We start from the raw sequence: 16,714 nt of genomic DNA on the forward strand, positions 1-16,714 counted from the left end.
ACTTGGAACCAGTCCGTTGTTCCACGTCTGGTTCTAAGTATCCATCGGCAGGGCTAAGGCACCTGAGGCAAGCCCAAGGGAGGCAAGTGAGGAGCTGGACGTGGGGATGGGCCCGGCCTGGCAGCCTTCTGTGGGCTCACACACAAGCACCCTTGGCCAGGGCCCGGGTCTGCGAGGTGGGGGTCGGGAGGAGGAAGTGTCACCGTGAGCTGAGGCAGGCCCACTGTGAAAACCACAGGCGGGGGTGGGGTGGGGCTTAACTGTTTACTTCCGGTTCTGGAGGTTGGAAGGACAGGTTATGCTGGGGGAGGTCTGGTGGGGCCAGCCTCCTCTTCCTCACCGTGTTCTCACGTTAGAGGAGACAAGGGTGCTCCCTGGGGTCTCTCCTGTAAAGGCACCGACACCCTTCATGAGGACCCCACCTCCTGACCTGATTACCTCAAGGCCCCGCCTCCGGGTGCCATCACCTTGGAGGTTAGGTTCCAACGTGGAGGTTTTGGGGACACCCTAAGTGGCTTGCTTCAGAGAAGAGTGCTGGGGGACCCTGGGGCCCTGCACTTGGTGGGCTGGTGTGGGTCCCCAGCATTCGTGGGGAGCCCGCTGAGCCACAGGCATGTTCTTTGCCTTGTATGAACACTGTCTGCCCCAAATGATCGTTGAGAAGCCACAGCTGCACAGAGCAGCCGCTGCCCCTGAGCAGGGCCTTCGCCTCACCGATGCCCTCCAGGGCCAACGAGAGACCGGCGAGGGCCCGTCGCTCCTCCGGCACGTCTGAGCCAGGAGCAGCCTCCAGGCTGTCGGCTCCTCGGACAGTAAACTGAGTCCCCGTTAGCGTCCATGTCCCGGGCGGACCCTGTTCTGTCCCCCACTGTGAGCCCACAAGGGCCAGGATGTTCCTGCAGAGGGGTCTCAGCCCTCAGCGTGTGGCTGGGGGCTCTTACCACCCAAGCACCCAAGCACTCTGGACGCCTGGGCTCCACCCTGGAAGGCACAGGTCCTCCTTTGTCCTCAGATGGCTGAGTGCAGTGGCCCCAGCCCTGCCCGCAGCCTGGCCCCGGCTGGGAGGGACATGGCAGTGGGCAGTCGGGGGCAGACACGATGTGAGGGCCTGGGTGGGTCTCCGAGGCTGGACAGGCGCCAGGCCCAGTGACCTGGAGGGGGGACCTCCTGCCATAGGACCCCCTCCTGCTCTTCCCGGTGCTGCGACGGTCCGGGACGGCTGCCCTGGCCTTCCTTCTAAGACCAGCTAACAGGGCGTCTGCCCCCAGGGTGCCAGTGATGATGGCAAGTCAGACATGGCTGAGAGCAGGACACGGCGCCCAGCAGTGTTTGGGGCCCACGGGCCCTGTGGATCCGGCCCTGCCTTAGGCCCTTGGCCGAGGGGCCAGGAACAGTCCAGAGTGGTCGGTGAGCCCTGCAGGCTGCTGGGCTCCCCTGCAACTCCGACCCGCAGGGGTAGGACCTCACGTCAGAGGCCAGGGTGGTACTCCACCCACCCAAGGAGTTCAGCGCCAAGCCAGGGAGGCCCAGCCAAGCCCAGCAGCCCTCCCACATCTCCCAACAGAGAGACTGGGGGCATGGGGACGGGGCAGGAGACGGGCCTGGAGTCCCCGGGCCCAGCAGACACAGCAAGGCGGGGCCGGTGACAGCTGTGAGGCGAGGTTTAATTAAATACTGTCACGTACGTGTAAGGACTTCTGTACATGGCATTTCCGGTGGCAGTCGTAGGATTTCAATGCAAACCGCGGCCTTGTAGCACAGCGGCCACCGCTCCAGGGGCAGCTGGGAACCGCGTTCCTGACATGGGGGCAGCCGGCTGTCAGGCAGGGGGCGCGGGCTTGTGGAGCTCCTCCCGGCCCCGGGGCACCCGCGGCAGTCTGTCCGCCCTTCCGGCTACGGCCCCTCCTGGCTGGTCCCCTCCACGCCTTCCCTGAGGTTCTGCTGGCGGACAAGTGACTCCTGAGGGTCTGGGGCCCTCTTCGGGAACCCCAGGCCGCTGCCTCCTCCTCCGTGCGGCTGGCTGCGCTTCGGGGCCTCAGAGCTCGCTGGGGCCTCAGAGCTCGTTGTGGCGGGCCCTGGAGATGCGGCTGGACAGGTCCTGCATGTGCTTCTTCACCTGCAGGAACAGTGCGGGCTGGTCACACGGGAGAGCTGCGCACGGCCCGAGGCTCAGCCTACTGCTGCAGAGAAGAGCTCGGCAGTTCGCTTTCCAAGTGCCTCCCCACTGAGCCCCCATCTATAACCCATAAGATAAAGTATCGGAGCAGTTCATTAACCAGAAACAGCCTCTGGGGAACCCCACGAAGGGCCTCTCTCTCCACCCAGCATCCTCACTTCTTTTCTTCTTGATGAGTCTGGCTAAAGGTTTATCAATTCTGTTTGAAAGTAAAAGTAAGGTCCCTTAGTCGTGTCTGACTGTGCGACCCCACAGACTGTAGCCCACCGGGCTCCTCCATCCATGGAATTCTCCAGGCAAGAGTACTGGAGTGGGTTGCCATTGCCTTCTCTGGGGATCTTCCCGACCCAGGGATGGAACCCGGGTCTCCCGCACTGCGGGCAGAGCCCCCACGTAATTCTGTTTTTCTAACACACCAGCTCTTCGTTTCGTTGACCTTTCCTAATTTTTTTAGTCTTTTTTTTCCTCCTCACGTTTCTGCTCTGACCTTTGTCCCTGTCCCTCTCCTGACTCTGGGTTTGTCTGTTCTTTCTCTGGTTCCAGTGTAAGGTCAGGTTGCATGTTCCGCCCCCCGAGGTGGGCTTGTGTGGCTACAAACCGCCCTGCTGGAACTGCTCCTGCGGCGTCCCCTGGGTTTTGTCTCCAGGTCACTCTGACTTCTTCCTCCATTTCTTCCGTGACCCACTGACTGTTTAGGAGCCTACCGTGTGGCCTCTGTGTGTGGTGGTCTTTGCTCTTTTTTTCCCTGTAGTTTAACCTGATTCTCAAGCTACGCGGTTTCAGCGTGCAACAAAAAATACACAAAAACAAACAACGAATGAAGACCCAGCCCACCCCTGGCTCCCCAGGCTCTGTCCTCATCACAGCGGCGGGGGCCTCCGTGGCCTCTCAGGGCCCGGCTCTGCCCTCCTCCCCGGGCTCTGCCCTGCTCCCCGGGCACACAGAGCCCGAGGGTGGGAGCCCCCTGGGCTGGTGGGGCCTGGAGCGGGGCAGCAGCTGGGGCTTCCACAGAGCACCACTGGGGAAGCTTCCCTCTTCTTCCTCTCGTCACAGCAGGGTCTGGCTTCTCCCCGGTCGTCCCCCCCCATTCTGGTACTTTCCTTTCTTTCCCCTCTAACTTATCCTGAATAGGGAGGGTGCCCTATACAGGAGGCACAGAGCAGGCCCTTGCAGAGCCCTCTGCGGGCCTGGCTCCCCTGTGCACCCACAGTGGTGTCCACGCCTGTGCCGCTGGCTCCGTAGTGGGTCCACACCGCCTGCCCCTCGCTGCCTCACTTAGCCTGAACCCAAGCCCCCTCCGGAGACGGGCCCCTCAGATCTTGGTGCCTGGGAGGTGCCCTGAGCTGTGGGCTCACGGCTCATGACCAGAGGGAGGCCCTGCCGGGTCAGGTGCCCCAGCGAGGAGGCTTCGGTCTCTGCGTCCTGCACGTCCTCCGGGATTCCCACGTCACCCCACCGAGGGCGCCCGCCGCGCACGGGGAGCGACGCTGTGATGGCCGCCTGTTGTGGCCCATCTCCCGTGGCGCCGAGTATGGAGCCCACGTGTCCCCGGCCCGAAGCTCCGCCGGCTCCTGCGGCCACTCAGGAGCCCCCAGAGCCACCGGGCAGCTCACGGGGATGAAGGTCACTCAGGACCGGGGCGGGCCACACGTCCCAGCTGTGCAGCTGGAAGAGCCCGGCTCCGTCCTGCCTGCCCGCCGCCCCCTGTGGGTGCACCCACACCAAACCTCTTGCTGGTCACCTGGTGGGGGGCCCGGAGGCGGGGTGGTGGGGCAGAGGGGAGGCCTGGGAGGCCCCTGCCCCACAGCCCAGCCCCGACCCCCCCAGGGCTGTGCAGCCCCCGGGCAGGGGCGGGGGCCTGACCATGCGTCCGACGCCCCTGCGTGCGGCTGAGTGCCGGGGCGGCAGGCGCCGCACGCCCACCTTGTAGCCCAGCTCCTTGGTCCTCTCCTCCAGCGTGGCGTAGCGCTCCCTGTTGCGGGTGACGTGCTGCTGGTCCCCAAAGCTCTCCACGTGCTTCAGCTTCTGGTGAGAAATTTCTAGCTGCTTCTGGTAATGGTTGTGCTTTTCAATTTTAACTTCAAAGTGCTTGAGCTCCTCCTGGGATGAGATTGAAACAACTGAACCTCCCCGACACACCCCACCGCCTCCAGGCCCGCGACAGACGCCTCCCACACATGTCCACCACCTTCTGCTCTGCAGGGCCCTGGAGCGCAGCGCCCACCCCGCCCCGCGCTCCTGTCCAGGGAACCAACAGCCTCACAGGCCCGGGGCCCGTGCCCTTCCCTGACCCCTGACCTGTGGTGGCTCTGCCACGACAGGACCATGTGGAGGTGAGTGACCCCAAAACCCTCCCTCCCTCTGGGTCCAGCACAGGCCCTGCAGGGCCTCAGGGGTGCCTCCATAACCGTCTGAATCCACCTGTCCTACGAGACTACTCCTCACACCCGGTGAGCCCCAAACTCAGCAGACGGCCTGGAGGCACAGCGCCCGCCGCTACTACTACTACTAAGTCACGTCAGTCGCGTCCGACTCTGTGCGACCCCATAGATGGCACCCCACCAGGCTCCCCTGTCCCTGGGATTCTCCAGGCAAGAACACTGGAGTGGGTTGCCATTTCCTTCTCCAATGCATGGAAGTGAAAAGTGAAAGTGTCCGCTGCTGGAGGTCGGCTTTGTCCCACACGGGCCGCCGACCAGGACTCGGGGCAGCAGGGGGCGACTGGAAACGGTGCTGTGCACACGCTGGTCTGCTGGGGTTGGAGAAGGGGGCCTTTCCCGCATCATCAGCGCGTCCACCAAGGAGACGCTGCCACCCCACGGGGCTGGGGCGCCACCCTTACCCGGAAGGACTCCAGCTCCTTCTCGGTGAAGTTGGCTGACTTGGCCATGTCCCAGAGATCCAGCACCCGGGGCTCTGTGAACTCTGCACGAGAGTGAAGACAGGCTGTGACTCCTGCCCGGGACGCCCAGGGGCCATGTGCCACCTGTGCAGGGCACAGGGCGTGTGCCAGCGTCCTCGGGAAGCACTCCTTGTGCCCGCGCTCAGCCTGCAGCTCCCAGGTCAGGCCGCCACTCCCCAGGGCACAGGAGCCGCTGCTCGAGTGAGCAGGGGGCGCACTCCAGGGCTGGGGGGCGCCTCTGACTCTGTGGGGTCCCCCACCCGCAGCTCTAGGCTGAGACTCAAGCTGCTGCCTGTCCTCACAGCTCCGGAGCAATGGAAACCAAATGGAGGGGACCCTTTAGCCAGCGCTTGTCAGCCACCTCCCTCCAGCCCTGGAGGAAGCTGGGAGCACGTGGGCCACGTGGCCAGCTCCCCACCCCTCCCCTGCAGACCCCTCCTGCTGCCCGAGGCTGCAGGAAGCGCTCCAGCAGGAGGAGCCACCCGGTGTGCCGCCCCTGGAGGGCAGGGGCTGAGGCACCGCGGCCAGCCTTGGCCCCACCCCTCCGCACGGCCGGGCCCGAGGGGGTCCCTGCTCCCCGGAAATTCAGCAGGTCGGCACAGTGGGCCTGCGGCATGGTCCGGGCGCCCTACCCCTGCGGGCTGAGCAAGCCCAGGGCGCCCGCATTGGGCTGAGGAGCAGTGGCCGCCCCGTGGTCAGCGCGCAGGGAACAGAGGGTGGAGGACGCCAGGACGGGTGTCACAGCTGGGTGGCGGCTCACCAGTCTCGGCGCCGTAGCCCTGGTGGCTGACCCTGCGCAGCCGGTCGAAGCCCTGGCCGATGCTCCGCAGCCGGTCCTTCAGCTCCGCATGCCTGCTCGCCAGCGCCTCCGCCTGCACGCCACGCAGGTCCACTGGCCCGATGGCGTTCTCGTGGCTTTCTGCTGGAGCCAGGCCGGGGGCCTGTGAGGGGCCGGCCTGGGACGCTGCGCCCCGCGCCCCACCCTGCTGACTCCGAGGTAGGCCCTGAGACCACCACCCCTTGGGGGCTACCCCCGAGGCGACAGGAGAGGCAGCCCATCTGAGCACCTGATGGGGCCCGAGCCGCTCCTGCTCAGAAGCCGGGAGGCCTGAGGGTGTGGACCACCCCCTCCTTGTTCTGGAACAGTCTGGGCCCTGCCGGCGCAGGGAGCACCTTCGGCCCCGCCCCTGAGGGCGTGGTGCTCCCCCCCCCCCCAGTTCTGGAACATTCTGGGCCCGGGCTGCCGCAGGGAGCACCTTCAGCCCCCCCCCCCCCCCGTTCTGGAACAGTCTGGGCCCCGACGGCGCAGGGAGCACCTTCGGCCCCACCCAGGGTCTCCAGCAGCGCGTGGTACTCCTGCACCTTCTCCTTGTGGTGCTGAAGCTCCCGCCACAGCTTGTCCAGTTCTTCGCTGGAGAACTTCCCAGAGGTCTTCGCCTGCAAGGGTAGCGCCTCCGGTGAATGCCCCGGGGCCCACTCTCACCCGGGCCAGCGGGACCTCAGCACAGGCCCGGTTCTCAGCCTTCACCCGCCTTACCGCGGGGCAGGGCAGGAGCCCAGACCTGACCGCCTCCAGGGCAGATGGCGGGGAGACCACCCAGCGAGCCGGGCATGGGGATGGACCCCAGCAGGACCTTGGGCCGGGGCAGGGGCCAGGGGAGTCCTGGCCACTCCCCAGGGCATCGCCCCACCTGCCCAGGGGTAGGGGTGCAGGGTGCATACACACGAGGGAATAACGGGTCCTGGGCTCAGCCCCGAGGAAGCTCCCCCCTCCGGCCCCACCCCTCATGACCAAGGATGGCAGGTCCCAGAGAGAAGACCCCCACAGCCCCCGGCCAACTGGCACCCCCACCCTGGCCGAGCTCACAGAAACCATCCACAGGATCCAAGCGCAGATCACACACAGATGACCCCGGACACAGGTCTGACCCCTGTGGGCCCATTTACATGCAGGTTATTTCAAAAAAAAACACTGCACTGCTACACGATCAGCAGTTGGCTGTCCGCAGACAGAGGGCTGACTCCTACTTACACGCGGGTTCTCCCTGGGCAGGGAACGGTCAGTGCCCCCGCTGCCCGCCCTGTTCACAGGTTGACAGTTCAGGCACCAAGTGAAAAGAGCCGCTCATGACACCCCGAGCCTGCGTTTCTAACCACAGGTTCATGAGCACGCTTGGCAACGCGCGAGGCTCAGGCCCCCATGTGCCACGAGAAACTCCCATGCAAACACACGTTGCGAGCTCCTGTTCACAGCAGCAAGCACTCCAGGTGGGGCAGACACGGGACTACAGGCCAGCGGGGCCGGGGAGGAAGGCCCGCAGGGTGAGACAGGCTGCCCCGGGCAGGACGCCAGGGCTGAGGGTGGCTCTCGGCAGAGGGTACCTTGTGCCACAGCTTCTCCAGCCGGGGGTCCTCCAGGCTCTCGTCGTCCGGGCCATGGTCGACAAAATTGCTGCTCACGACCCGCGAGTCCTTTCTGCCGTCCAGACCGTACTTGGCCAGGATGACTAGGAGGGAGCAGGGCGGGGTCAGGGCGGTGGGCTGGGGGCAGTACCCTCCTCTGCCGCTCAGGACCTGGGGAGGAGCAGGGACCTGGGGCTCCCCCACCCCGGCCGGCTTCCAGCCAACCCCTCTACCCCCTCCCTGTGCGGAGAGCCGCGCACAGGCCTGGCACCTGGGACCGCCTTCACAGGTTCGCCATCTGATCCTGTCGAGGGGCAAGGTCCAGCTGGGACGGAAGTGGACGGGGCCACGTGGGCAGGGCAGCCCCCCCACAACCCATGTCTAAATCTGGAGAAGATTTCTAACGGTGGGACCTTGCTGTCAACAGCTGCCAGGGGAAAGTTTACTAACGACAGTGGAGCGGGGACTGGCTCAGCCGCTGCTGGCTGGTCACTGCAGGCCAGCGACTGGCTGACGTTTCTCCGTAGCAACCAGGACACAGCGCCCACCCACGGCCTCCACACCACACAGGGGCCTGCATCTCCGCGCTGTGTCGGGGAGGGTGGGTACCTGGGGAGGTCTGGAGGCAGCTCTCTCCGCAGCGGGGCTGGGCTGCTGGGTCTGCCCTGGACGCCCCTCCTGGCATCTCCGCCCACTCCCATCAACCACCCCGCTGCCCTGCCCTCCCTGCTCAGAGGGATGGGGCCCCCAGGCTGCAGACAGGATCCACCCTCCAGGCTTCACCCCCGGGCTTCCTGGGGTCCTGAGCTTCCTCTCCCCTGACCTCCATCCCTGGCGTCCTCGTTCAAGCTGAGGCCACCTGGCCCCTGACCCCCAGACCCTCCTCTGGCCTGACTCCAGGAGCACTGGACACGCGTGGTCCCTGAGGGGCCCGCAGCCTCCTGTGCAGCCCCCACACCCAGCTCCTGGCCCTGGGCCTGCTGCTGGAGGCACCTTGGGCCCCGTTCAGACTGAGCTCACCTCGTGGGGCTACACTGCCCTGTCTACCCTGCCTGGGGGCTCAGCCCACAGGGGTCTTGAGTAAGCCATGGAGAGGCTGTGCTCCTGGTGTCCAGCCTGTGGTTTTCGAAACATTAAGAACCCGTGTGTGACCCTCTTCCTAAACTGCAGAAGCCCTTCACCCAACGACGGGAGCCAGACCCACAGGAGGTGCAGCCCGAGGGGTGGCCCAGCCGTCCGTGAGGACTTGGCTTGGGGGGGCGGGTCTGCCGTCAGCCCAGCCTCCAGGCCAACCCTCCACGCCAGCTCCCTGAGACGCCGGGCAGGGGTGACCACCGTCTGCAGGGCGCAGGGCAGATCTGGCCACCGCTGGGTCCTGTCTGGATGCCATACTATGTGGACACCCAGGTGTGGCATCTGCCTTGTAAAGGGGCTACGTCGGCCGGGGGTGGGGGGGGGCGGGTGGGATGTGGGGTCTCGGGCCACACCCAGAAGACGGCCAGCCGCTCGGGGAACACCACCCCCAGATCGGCGGGCCCAGCTCAGGCTCCAGCTCTCCAGGCCAGCTGAGTCTCCTGCCAGGTCACCTGGGCGCCCACAGAGACCAGTGTCACCCAGACAAACAAGGCGGCCTGTCTGGGCATGGCCGTGGACCGTGAGGGCTCTGCTCTTCCCAGGGGACTAGACCCCAGGAACACCCCGCCTCCTCGTCTAGGTGACTCCAGGCCGCCCCGGCCGTCTTCCTGGACCAGACAGACCCGGGGCTTCGGCCACTGGGAGCTCGCTCAGCGGATGCCCTTGCCCTGGAGCTGAGGGTCACCCTGCAGGGCTCAGGCTCACAGGAGCGTCCTGACTCTTGTCCTGCCCACAGACCAAGTCAGAACACCGAGCTGGAGCCTGCGTCGGGGCGACCACTGCTCTTGGCCAGAGGAGAGGGGAGCGAGAAGGGAAGTACCGCTGAGGCTGCGGACCAGCTTCGCCTCTTCCTCCCCGTCCTCATCCAGGCCCTCAGCCTTCAGCTTCTTCCACTTGAATTCGTCCCGCTCTTGAATCTTCAGATCAGTGTGGAGGTCGGACAACTTCAAAGGAGGAAGATTCAGCTGCAGGAGGAGGAGAAGAGAGGACGCCTGACCACCAGCTGCATGGTGACCAATGACAGCCCAGAAGAAACTGACCTCAGAGAGGAGACGCCAGAGGCGGGGAGGAGGAGCCCGGGTCCTGGGTGCTCAAGATCCCGCTCACGCTCCCGCACGAGAATGTCAAAGGGGCCTCTGTGCACTGCGTGGAGCCCACCGGCCCTTAGGCCCCAGGCCCACCCTCCAGCCTCGGTGGACACCGCGTCCCCAGGGAGTCCCAGGGCTTCGGCGGCCTGAGCGTGGGCGCTGGGGAGACAGGCCAGCCCACCCTCCAGCCTCAGCGGACACCGCGTCCTCAGGGAGCCCCAGGGCATCGGCGGCCTGTGCACCCGCCCTGGGGAGACAAGCTGGCTCGCCCTCCAGCCTCGGCGGACACCACGTCCCCAGGGAGCCCTGGGGTATCAGCAGCCTGAGCACTGGTCCTGAGGAAGACAGGCCGGCTCGCCCTCCAGCCTGGACCCTGGGCACCTGTGCACACCCGGGCGCAGGGACGCAGGTACATGGATGCTGGGCTCGCCCGAGAAACTTCTCCCTGCATGTGTAACTCGGATGAAAAATAAACCGCAAGGACTGGAGAGTAGATCATGTTTATGGAAGACTTCCAATTAAAAAACAAAAAGCACAGCTACGGCTCCCCAGGGTCATTGCCCGTGCTGGGGGCTGACCGAGGGGCGCGGGGCCTCCCTGGATACGGGCTGCGGGGCTAAGAAGGGCTCTGCGGCTCCTGGCAAAGGTTGCTCTGTGCTCGGCCCAAGGGCGCCTCCTCACTTCTGGGCCAGAACCGGCATGCGAAGGCTGTGGTCAGGCCCGTTAAACGTGCAACTTTAAAAATGAACATGTTAGCACGCCTGGCAGACACCTGTCCCCTTGAAGGGCGTGCGGGGTGACATGGTGAGGACGCGGGGCTGCAGTGTGGGCCCCCTAGGCAGCCCTTCCGCGACCCCCGTAGGCTCCCTGGGGGGCCCCGCTACCCCAGGCAGGCGCTGGGACCTGACCCCATACAGCCTGCCTGTCCTGCAGGAAGGGGACCCTTGCGAGGTCGGGCTTGGAGGCACACATGTACGCGTGCCCGCGCGTGCACAGGAGCAGGAAGGCAGAGAGAGACCTCTCGGGGCTAGAACCTTCAGTCGGGGCAGGAAGACGGTGTGGAGAGGAAACCGAAGCTGCCAGGCAGGGTGAGGACTCACGGCAGAGGCGCCGGGGCCCCACTCGCCCCGACTTCCTGCTGTCCGCCTGCCGGGCTGGGCGGACACCGGGCAGCGTCCTGGCCGCCTCCCTGGAGGTGCTCTCGGGCGGGCCCTCGCAGGCCCAGGGCCCTCTCCTCCGCTCCCGTCAGGGGCCCCTGGGAGGGTAAGCACCTGCCTGGAGGACACGGCTGCGTGTCCCTGGCTATCGGACCCTTTCCGCTGCTACTGGAAGGGGGGCAGACTCAATTTCCTTCTCAGAGTTGGATGCAGGCGACAGAAGCGTCAGCGAGGCCTGCGTGCCGCTCCTGTGCCCTGTAACCGTGGCGAGCTTGTTCAAGATCTAGCGACTGTGCAGTGTTCAGGTTTGCTACAAGTGGAGAGCACGTCATCTGCAAGCACAGCCCCTTACCTCTTCCTTTCTGACCAGGATGACTTTTCTTTCTTTTTCTTGCCTGGCTGTTCTGCCTGGAGCTTCCACTCCTTGTTGAAAAGAATAACCTAATTCTTAAACAGGCAAAGGACTTGAATATAAATTTCTCCAGACATCACACATGAATGGCCAAGAGGGCCATGAACAGAACCTCCAGATCGCAGATCATCAGGAGGAATGGAAACCCCACGAGAGACACCGCCTCACAGCGGTTACAGGTCAGTTACTCTGGGGAATGGAAAGCAGCCCCTGCTGGGGGGATAACAAAGGGAGCCCCTGAGGGCGACTGGTGGGATGCGAATGGGCACAGCCGCTGCAGCAAACAGCGAGGAGGTGCCTCAGAAAAGGAGACGAGAGCGGCCATGCGACCCAGCAATCCCCGCCGGGCACTGACCCAGAGGCCCGAAGCCAGAATCTCGAAGAAAGCCCTGTGCTCCCAAGCTTCCTGCAGCACCAGTCACAACTCAACCAAGATGTCCATCGAGATACAGAAGGAAAACGCGGGACAGGCGTACAACGGAATACGAGCCTCAAAACAGAAGGGGACTGGCCCTTTGTGATGGCACAGGTGCTGGGTGAGATGAGCCAGACGCATCAGCAAACGCTCCTCCACAACAGCGCTCCACGAGGGTGGAGAGTGGACAAGAGGCAGAGGAGAGGAAATGAAGGGCTGGTCAAAGGGGAGCCAGCCGTGCGGCTCGAGTAAGTCCCGGAGCCTCACCGCTCAGTGTGACCCTGGCAACCACACGTTTCTGCTGTTTAGTCACTCACACTACACTACACAGCTCAGTTGTGTCCGACTCTTTGCGATCCCCTGCACTGTAGCCGGCCAGGCTCCTCAGTCCACGGGATTCTCCAGGCAAGAATACTGGAGTGGGTTGCCATTTCCTTCTCCAGGGGAATCTTCCCAACCCAGGGATCGAACCCTGGTTTCCCGCATGGCAGGAAGAAGCTTTATCCTCTGAGCCACCAGGGAATTCCCTTTAGTCACTCAGTCGTGTACAATTCCTTGTGACTCCGTAGCCCTCCAGGCTCCTCTGTCCATGGGATTCTCCAGGTAAGAATACTGGGCTGGGTTGCCTTGCCCTTCTCCAGGGGATCTTCCCAACCCAGGGATCGAACCTGGGTCTTCTGCAAGGCAGGAGATTCTTCACCACTGAACCACCTGGGAATCCCATTTAAACTGTTTATTATTTAAAAATTTGCTAAGGGGGGGGGGGGTCGATCTTAGGTTCTTACCACAAATAATAACACACAAGAGCTCAGGAGAATATCTGGGAGGTGGTGGGTGTGTCTGTGGGCCTGTACACTTATCTCCAAACTAATTAGCAACACAGAACTTTTCAGAGGTCAATCATACCTCAAAAATGGTAAAACAAAACAACAAAAAACCAAAACCAACAACCAACCAAAAAAAAAAAAATCCCCTGGGACCCAGCATCCACGCACATGTCAGCTCCAGCCACAGCTCTGCACGCTGACCCTGGACCGAGGTGGGAGCCGCACCCCCGGCCCACAGAAGGACTGGCGAGAGACGACGGGGACACCTTCTCCCACCCTGAGCACACGCCATGCAAGACACACCCTGAGATCACCTCATGTTTAGAAACACGTGATATTTTTTCAGTCAGTTCAGTCGCTCAGTTGTGTCCGACTCTTTGTGACCCATGGACTGCAGCACGCATAAGGCCTCCCTATCCACTACCAACTTCCGGGGTTTACTCAAACTCATGTCCATCGAGTCGGTGATGCCATCCAACCGTCTCATCCTCTATCGTCCCCTTCTCCTCCCCCCTTCAATCTTTCCCAACATCAGGGTCTTTTCTAAGGAGTCAGTCCTTCGCATCAGGTGGCCAAAGTCTTGATGTTTTCAGAGAGCAAATTATCCCGAGAACAAAACCAAAAGGCTAAGAACCACAAGTGCCTCGTGCTGGCCCTGCCTCCCGTCTGGGCTCGGCTCTGGGCGGGGGAGTGCTGACCTGGGACTCGGCTGAAGGCCCGCACCACGTGCCCCTTTGCGGGCTCCTGCCACCACCTGAGGAGCTTCCTGAAGCTTCACCGTCTAGGAAGGCTGGGACAGGCCAGCTTGTATTCCACAGGTCTGCTCAGGGAGCCAAGAAACTGATGCCACCAGGCACGAACCCCACCCTGAGGACCTGTGCCCTTCGTTCAGCAGAAAACACTTGTACACGTCATTGGAGAATTTCAGGGCCGAGGGGCCCAGAAAAGACGTCTAGTGCAAGGCCGGCCCGTCCAAGGACAGTGCTGGGTTCCCAGAGAACAGAGGAGGCCCTCTCAGACAGACGTGACCTGAGACTGACCAGGTCACACTGCACACACAGTCACCAGGTCAGTCTCAGTGGACTGAGCGCGGGGGCGGGGCGGGGAGGGTCATGGAGGCGCAGCTGGAGGGCAGGCGACAGCCAGGAGGCGTGAGGAGGCTGGCAGATGTGAAGCGGCATCTGGACAGACAAGACGGGGCTGACCAGCACCGCCCTGTGGGCAGGAGGGCTCCGGGCAGGTTCGTGGGCACAAGAGCCCCTTCTCCCAGGAAGCCCTCCAGCCTCTCCAACCCAGAGTGCTCTCTCACCAGGCAGGCCGCACACACAGTGGCCCTGACAGCTGGGGGCTCCGAGCGGAATCCTCAAGGGCGCTGGCCCAGGCACAGCACGGGGCCTGGAAGCTAAGGGCCTGGGGGCATCTACTGGGCCCTGACTGCCCCGCAGGCGGCTCTCTGTCATATCCCTCCCCACCTTTCTTCCCCCTCGGTTTCTTTTCTTTTCCTAAACTTAGTCCTCACTTTGCTCTCTTTCAAGGACTCAGGAGTGCTTAAAACTGGAAGACTGAAGCTGATAAGACTCCATTTGAGAGATGAAGACAGAGGCCCAGAGGCTGGGGGAAGCTTGTAAATACCCATTTCTCTAAAAAACCCCCCCGCCTGAAAAAGACAGCAGGGACTGTTATGTTAATGAGGAAGCTGCTGGTGCAGGTCAGTCAATTCGCAAGCTGCCTCCAGGTGGAGTGACCTTAGAGGCGTCCTTTGCCCTCTGGGCTTTGAGGAAGGTCGGATTCACTTCACTTATGTTTCAGGTGTTATCCTCCCACCACATGTGAAAGTGAGTCGCTCAGTCGTGTCCGACTCTTTGCAAATTCTCCAGGCCAGAATACCGGAGTGGGTAGCCGTTCCCTTCTCACCACATCCTCTCACCCAATTTAACGAGAATCTGTCTGCTTTCAGGTCTCTGCTATCCCTGACTTGTCCTCATGCCCAGCATCACCCGTTTTCTTGTTTCTCCATATAGGCAAACAGAATGTTGAAAAGGCAAAAATCTGCAAAGCTGAAAGGGAATCTCGGCCTCAAACTGACGGGGCAGCCCCTCTGCCCAGGCCAAGGCCTCCTGTCTTCACCTGTTATCACCAGGCCAGGGTCCCTGTTCCCTGATGAAGGGTAGAGGGCACGCAGTAAGAGGGACTCGCACCTGTATGTGCCGGCGGGTCTGAGGCTGTCAAACGCTTGAGGCCCCGGCCAGCAGACCCCCGAGACTAAAGAGACCCCGGCCTGGGCTCTGCAGACCCCAGGATCAGAGGACGCCCCACAGACCCCCAAGACTGAAGAGACCCGGGCCCGCGTTCTGCGGACCTCAGGATTAAGACACCCTGCAGACCCCCGAGACAGAAGAGACCCGGGCCTGCGCTCCGAGGACCCCAGGATCAGAGGACGCCCCGTGGACCCTCGAGACTGAAGAGACCCGGGCCTGCGCTCCGCGGACCCCAGGATCAGAGGACGTCCCGGCTCGCGGAGCCCCGAGGTGGAGGGACCCGGTCGCCGCTCACCCGCTGGGCCTTCTCCCACAGCTGGTTCAGCTTCTCCATGCGGAACTCCGCCGCGGGCTCGCGCTTCGAGGGCGGCGCGGGCTCGTTCTTCTCCCGCGAGTACTTGCCGGCATGGCCCGCCGCGGCCCACGGCCCGAGGAGCAGAAGCAGCAGCAGCAGCGGCGGCGGCGGCTGCCGGACCGCGCGCAGCCCAGACAGGACCCTCCGCGACGCCATCTTCCGCCTCCAGACGCGGAGCCCCAGGAGCTGCGGGAAGGAAAAGGCCCCGCCCCGCCCACCGGGCTTGCCCCGCCCACCAGGCCCCGCCGCGCTGCTTCCTGGGAGTTGTAGTCCCTCCCCGCGCAGCCGACCCGAAAGGAGCCAGCGGGCGGACTACAAGGCCCGGGGCGCCCTGCGGAGGCACGGCGCTGGGGCATTTCCTAGGCAACCGCAGCCACGGCCTGGTTTCTCCCGGCGCCTCCAGGGCTAAGTGTGGCTCAGTTCAGTTCAGTCTTAGTCCTGTCCGACTAACTTGCCACCCCACGGACTGCAGCACGCCAGGCCTTCCTGTACATCACCAACTCCCGGAGCTTACTCAAACTCATCATTGAGTCGGTGATGCCATCCAACCATCTTATCCTCTGTTGTCCTCTTCTCCTCCCGCCTTCAATCTTATCCAGCATCAGGGTCTTTTCCAGTGAGTCAGTTCTTCGCATCAGGTGGCCAAAGTATTGGAACTTCAACATCAGCATCAGTCCTTCCAATGAATATTCAGGACTGATTTCCTTCAGGATGGACTGGTTGGATCTCCTTGCAGTCCAAGGGACTCTCAAGAGTCTTCTCCAACACCACAGTTCAAAAGCATCAGTTCTTCAGTGCTCAGCCTTCTTTATGGTCCACCTGTCTCATCCATACATGACCACTGGAAAAGCCATACCTTTGAGTAGACGGGTCTTTGTTGGCAAAGTAATGTCTCTTGCTTTTTAATATGCTGTCTAGTTTGGTCATAGCTTTTCTTCCAAGGAGCAAGCGTCTTTTAATTTCATGACTGCAGTCACCATCTGCAGTGGTTTTGGAGCCCCCAAAAATAAAGTCTGTCACTGTTTCCATTGTTTCCACTGTTTCCCAGCATCAGGGTCTTTTAAAATGAGTCAGTTCTTCACATCATGTGGACAAAGTATTGAAGTTTCAGCTTCAGCACCAGTGCAGCTAGGGCAGCCCTAGCTGGGACGGGAGACTGCTGGGGGCTATAGGTGGGTCAGAGATCTGATTTCCCATCCTGGATTGACCCGCACAAGGGCATTTTCCCCTGAGCTGCATGGAAAGAGGAAACAGTTGAAAACTCGGGACTGTGTCTGGCTGACAACTTAGCTTGTTTCTGTGTCCCCTGCCTCGGTGTTGAGCCTTCCCTGTCCTTATGAACTCTGGAAATTGGCCTTGGCTGGCACCCCACTGTACATGTCTCTGTCAGGAAGCCTAGATCCCCCCTCCCAAACCCACTCCTTCCCAGGGAGCCACAGGGGTTCCCACCTCCCCAAAGCTCCCCCCCCCGCCATCTAGCGAGTGCCTGCACCTCAACACCAACTTTAAATTGCATCCTCTTCTCCCCCTGCACTTGTTCTGTTATTAGAGATGTTTGTGTACCTGTTCTCTCTCCCCACCTGCTGC

The 16,714-nt window shown here is 62.6% G+C and overlaps 1 protein-coding gene across 2 annotated transcripts; it reads right to left on the bottom strand.

Moving 5' to 3' along the window:
- Positions 1 to 1,643: 1,643 nt before the first annotated feature.
- LRPAP1 (LDL receptor related protein associated protein 1) lies at positions 1,644 to 15,298 on the bottom strand. 2 transcript variants are annotated; one of them, XM_086407402.1, is made up of 8 exons: positions 15,068 to 15,298; positions 9,436 to 9,580; positions 7,461 to 7,585; positions 6,395 to 6,515; positions 5,839 to 5,997; positions 5,019 to 5,101; positions 4,100 to 4,276; positions 1,644 to 2,116 (listed from the first exon to the last, which is right to left on the bottom strand). In XM_086407402.1, exons 1-8 carry the CDS (start codon positions 15,281 to 15,283, stop codon positions 2,054 to 2,056), a joined length of 1,089 nt encoding a protein of 362 aa, XP_086263528.1. In that variant the 5' UTR covers positions 15,284 to 15,298; the 3' UTR covers positions 1,644 to 2,053. The 2 variants fall into 2 exon arrangements, with proteins under 2 accessions (XP_086263528.1, XP_086263527.1); XM_086407401.1 differs by having other exon boundaries at positions 5,839 to 6,000.
- Positions 15,299 to 16,714: the final 1,416 nt, after the last annotated feature.

The sequence above is a fragment of the Bos grunniens genome, chromosome 6 (genome assembly GCF_055505025.1).
Source record: "Bos grunniens cultivar Pamir isolate PY7600 chromosome 6, Bosgru_T2T1.0, whole genome shotgun sequence".
In the NCBI taxonomy this organism is placed as follows: Eukaryota; Metazoa; Chordata; class Mammalia; order Artiodactyla; family Bovidae; genus Bos; species Bos grunniens.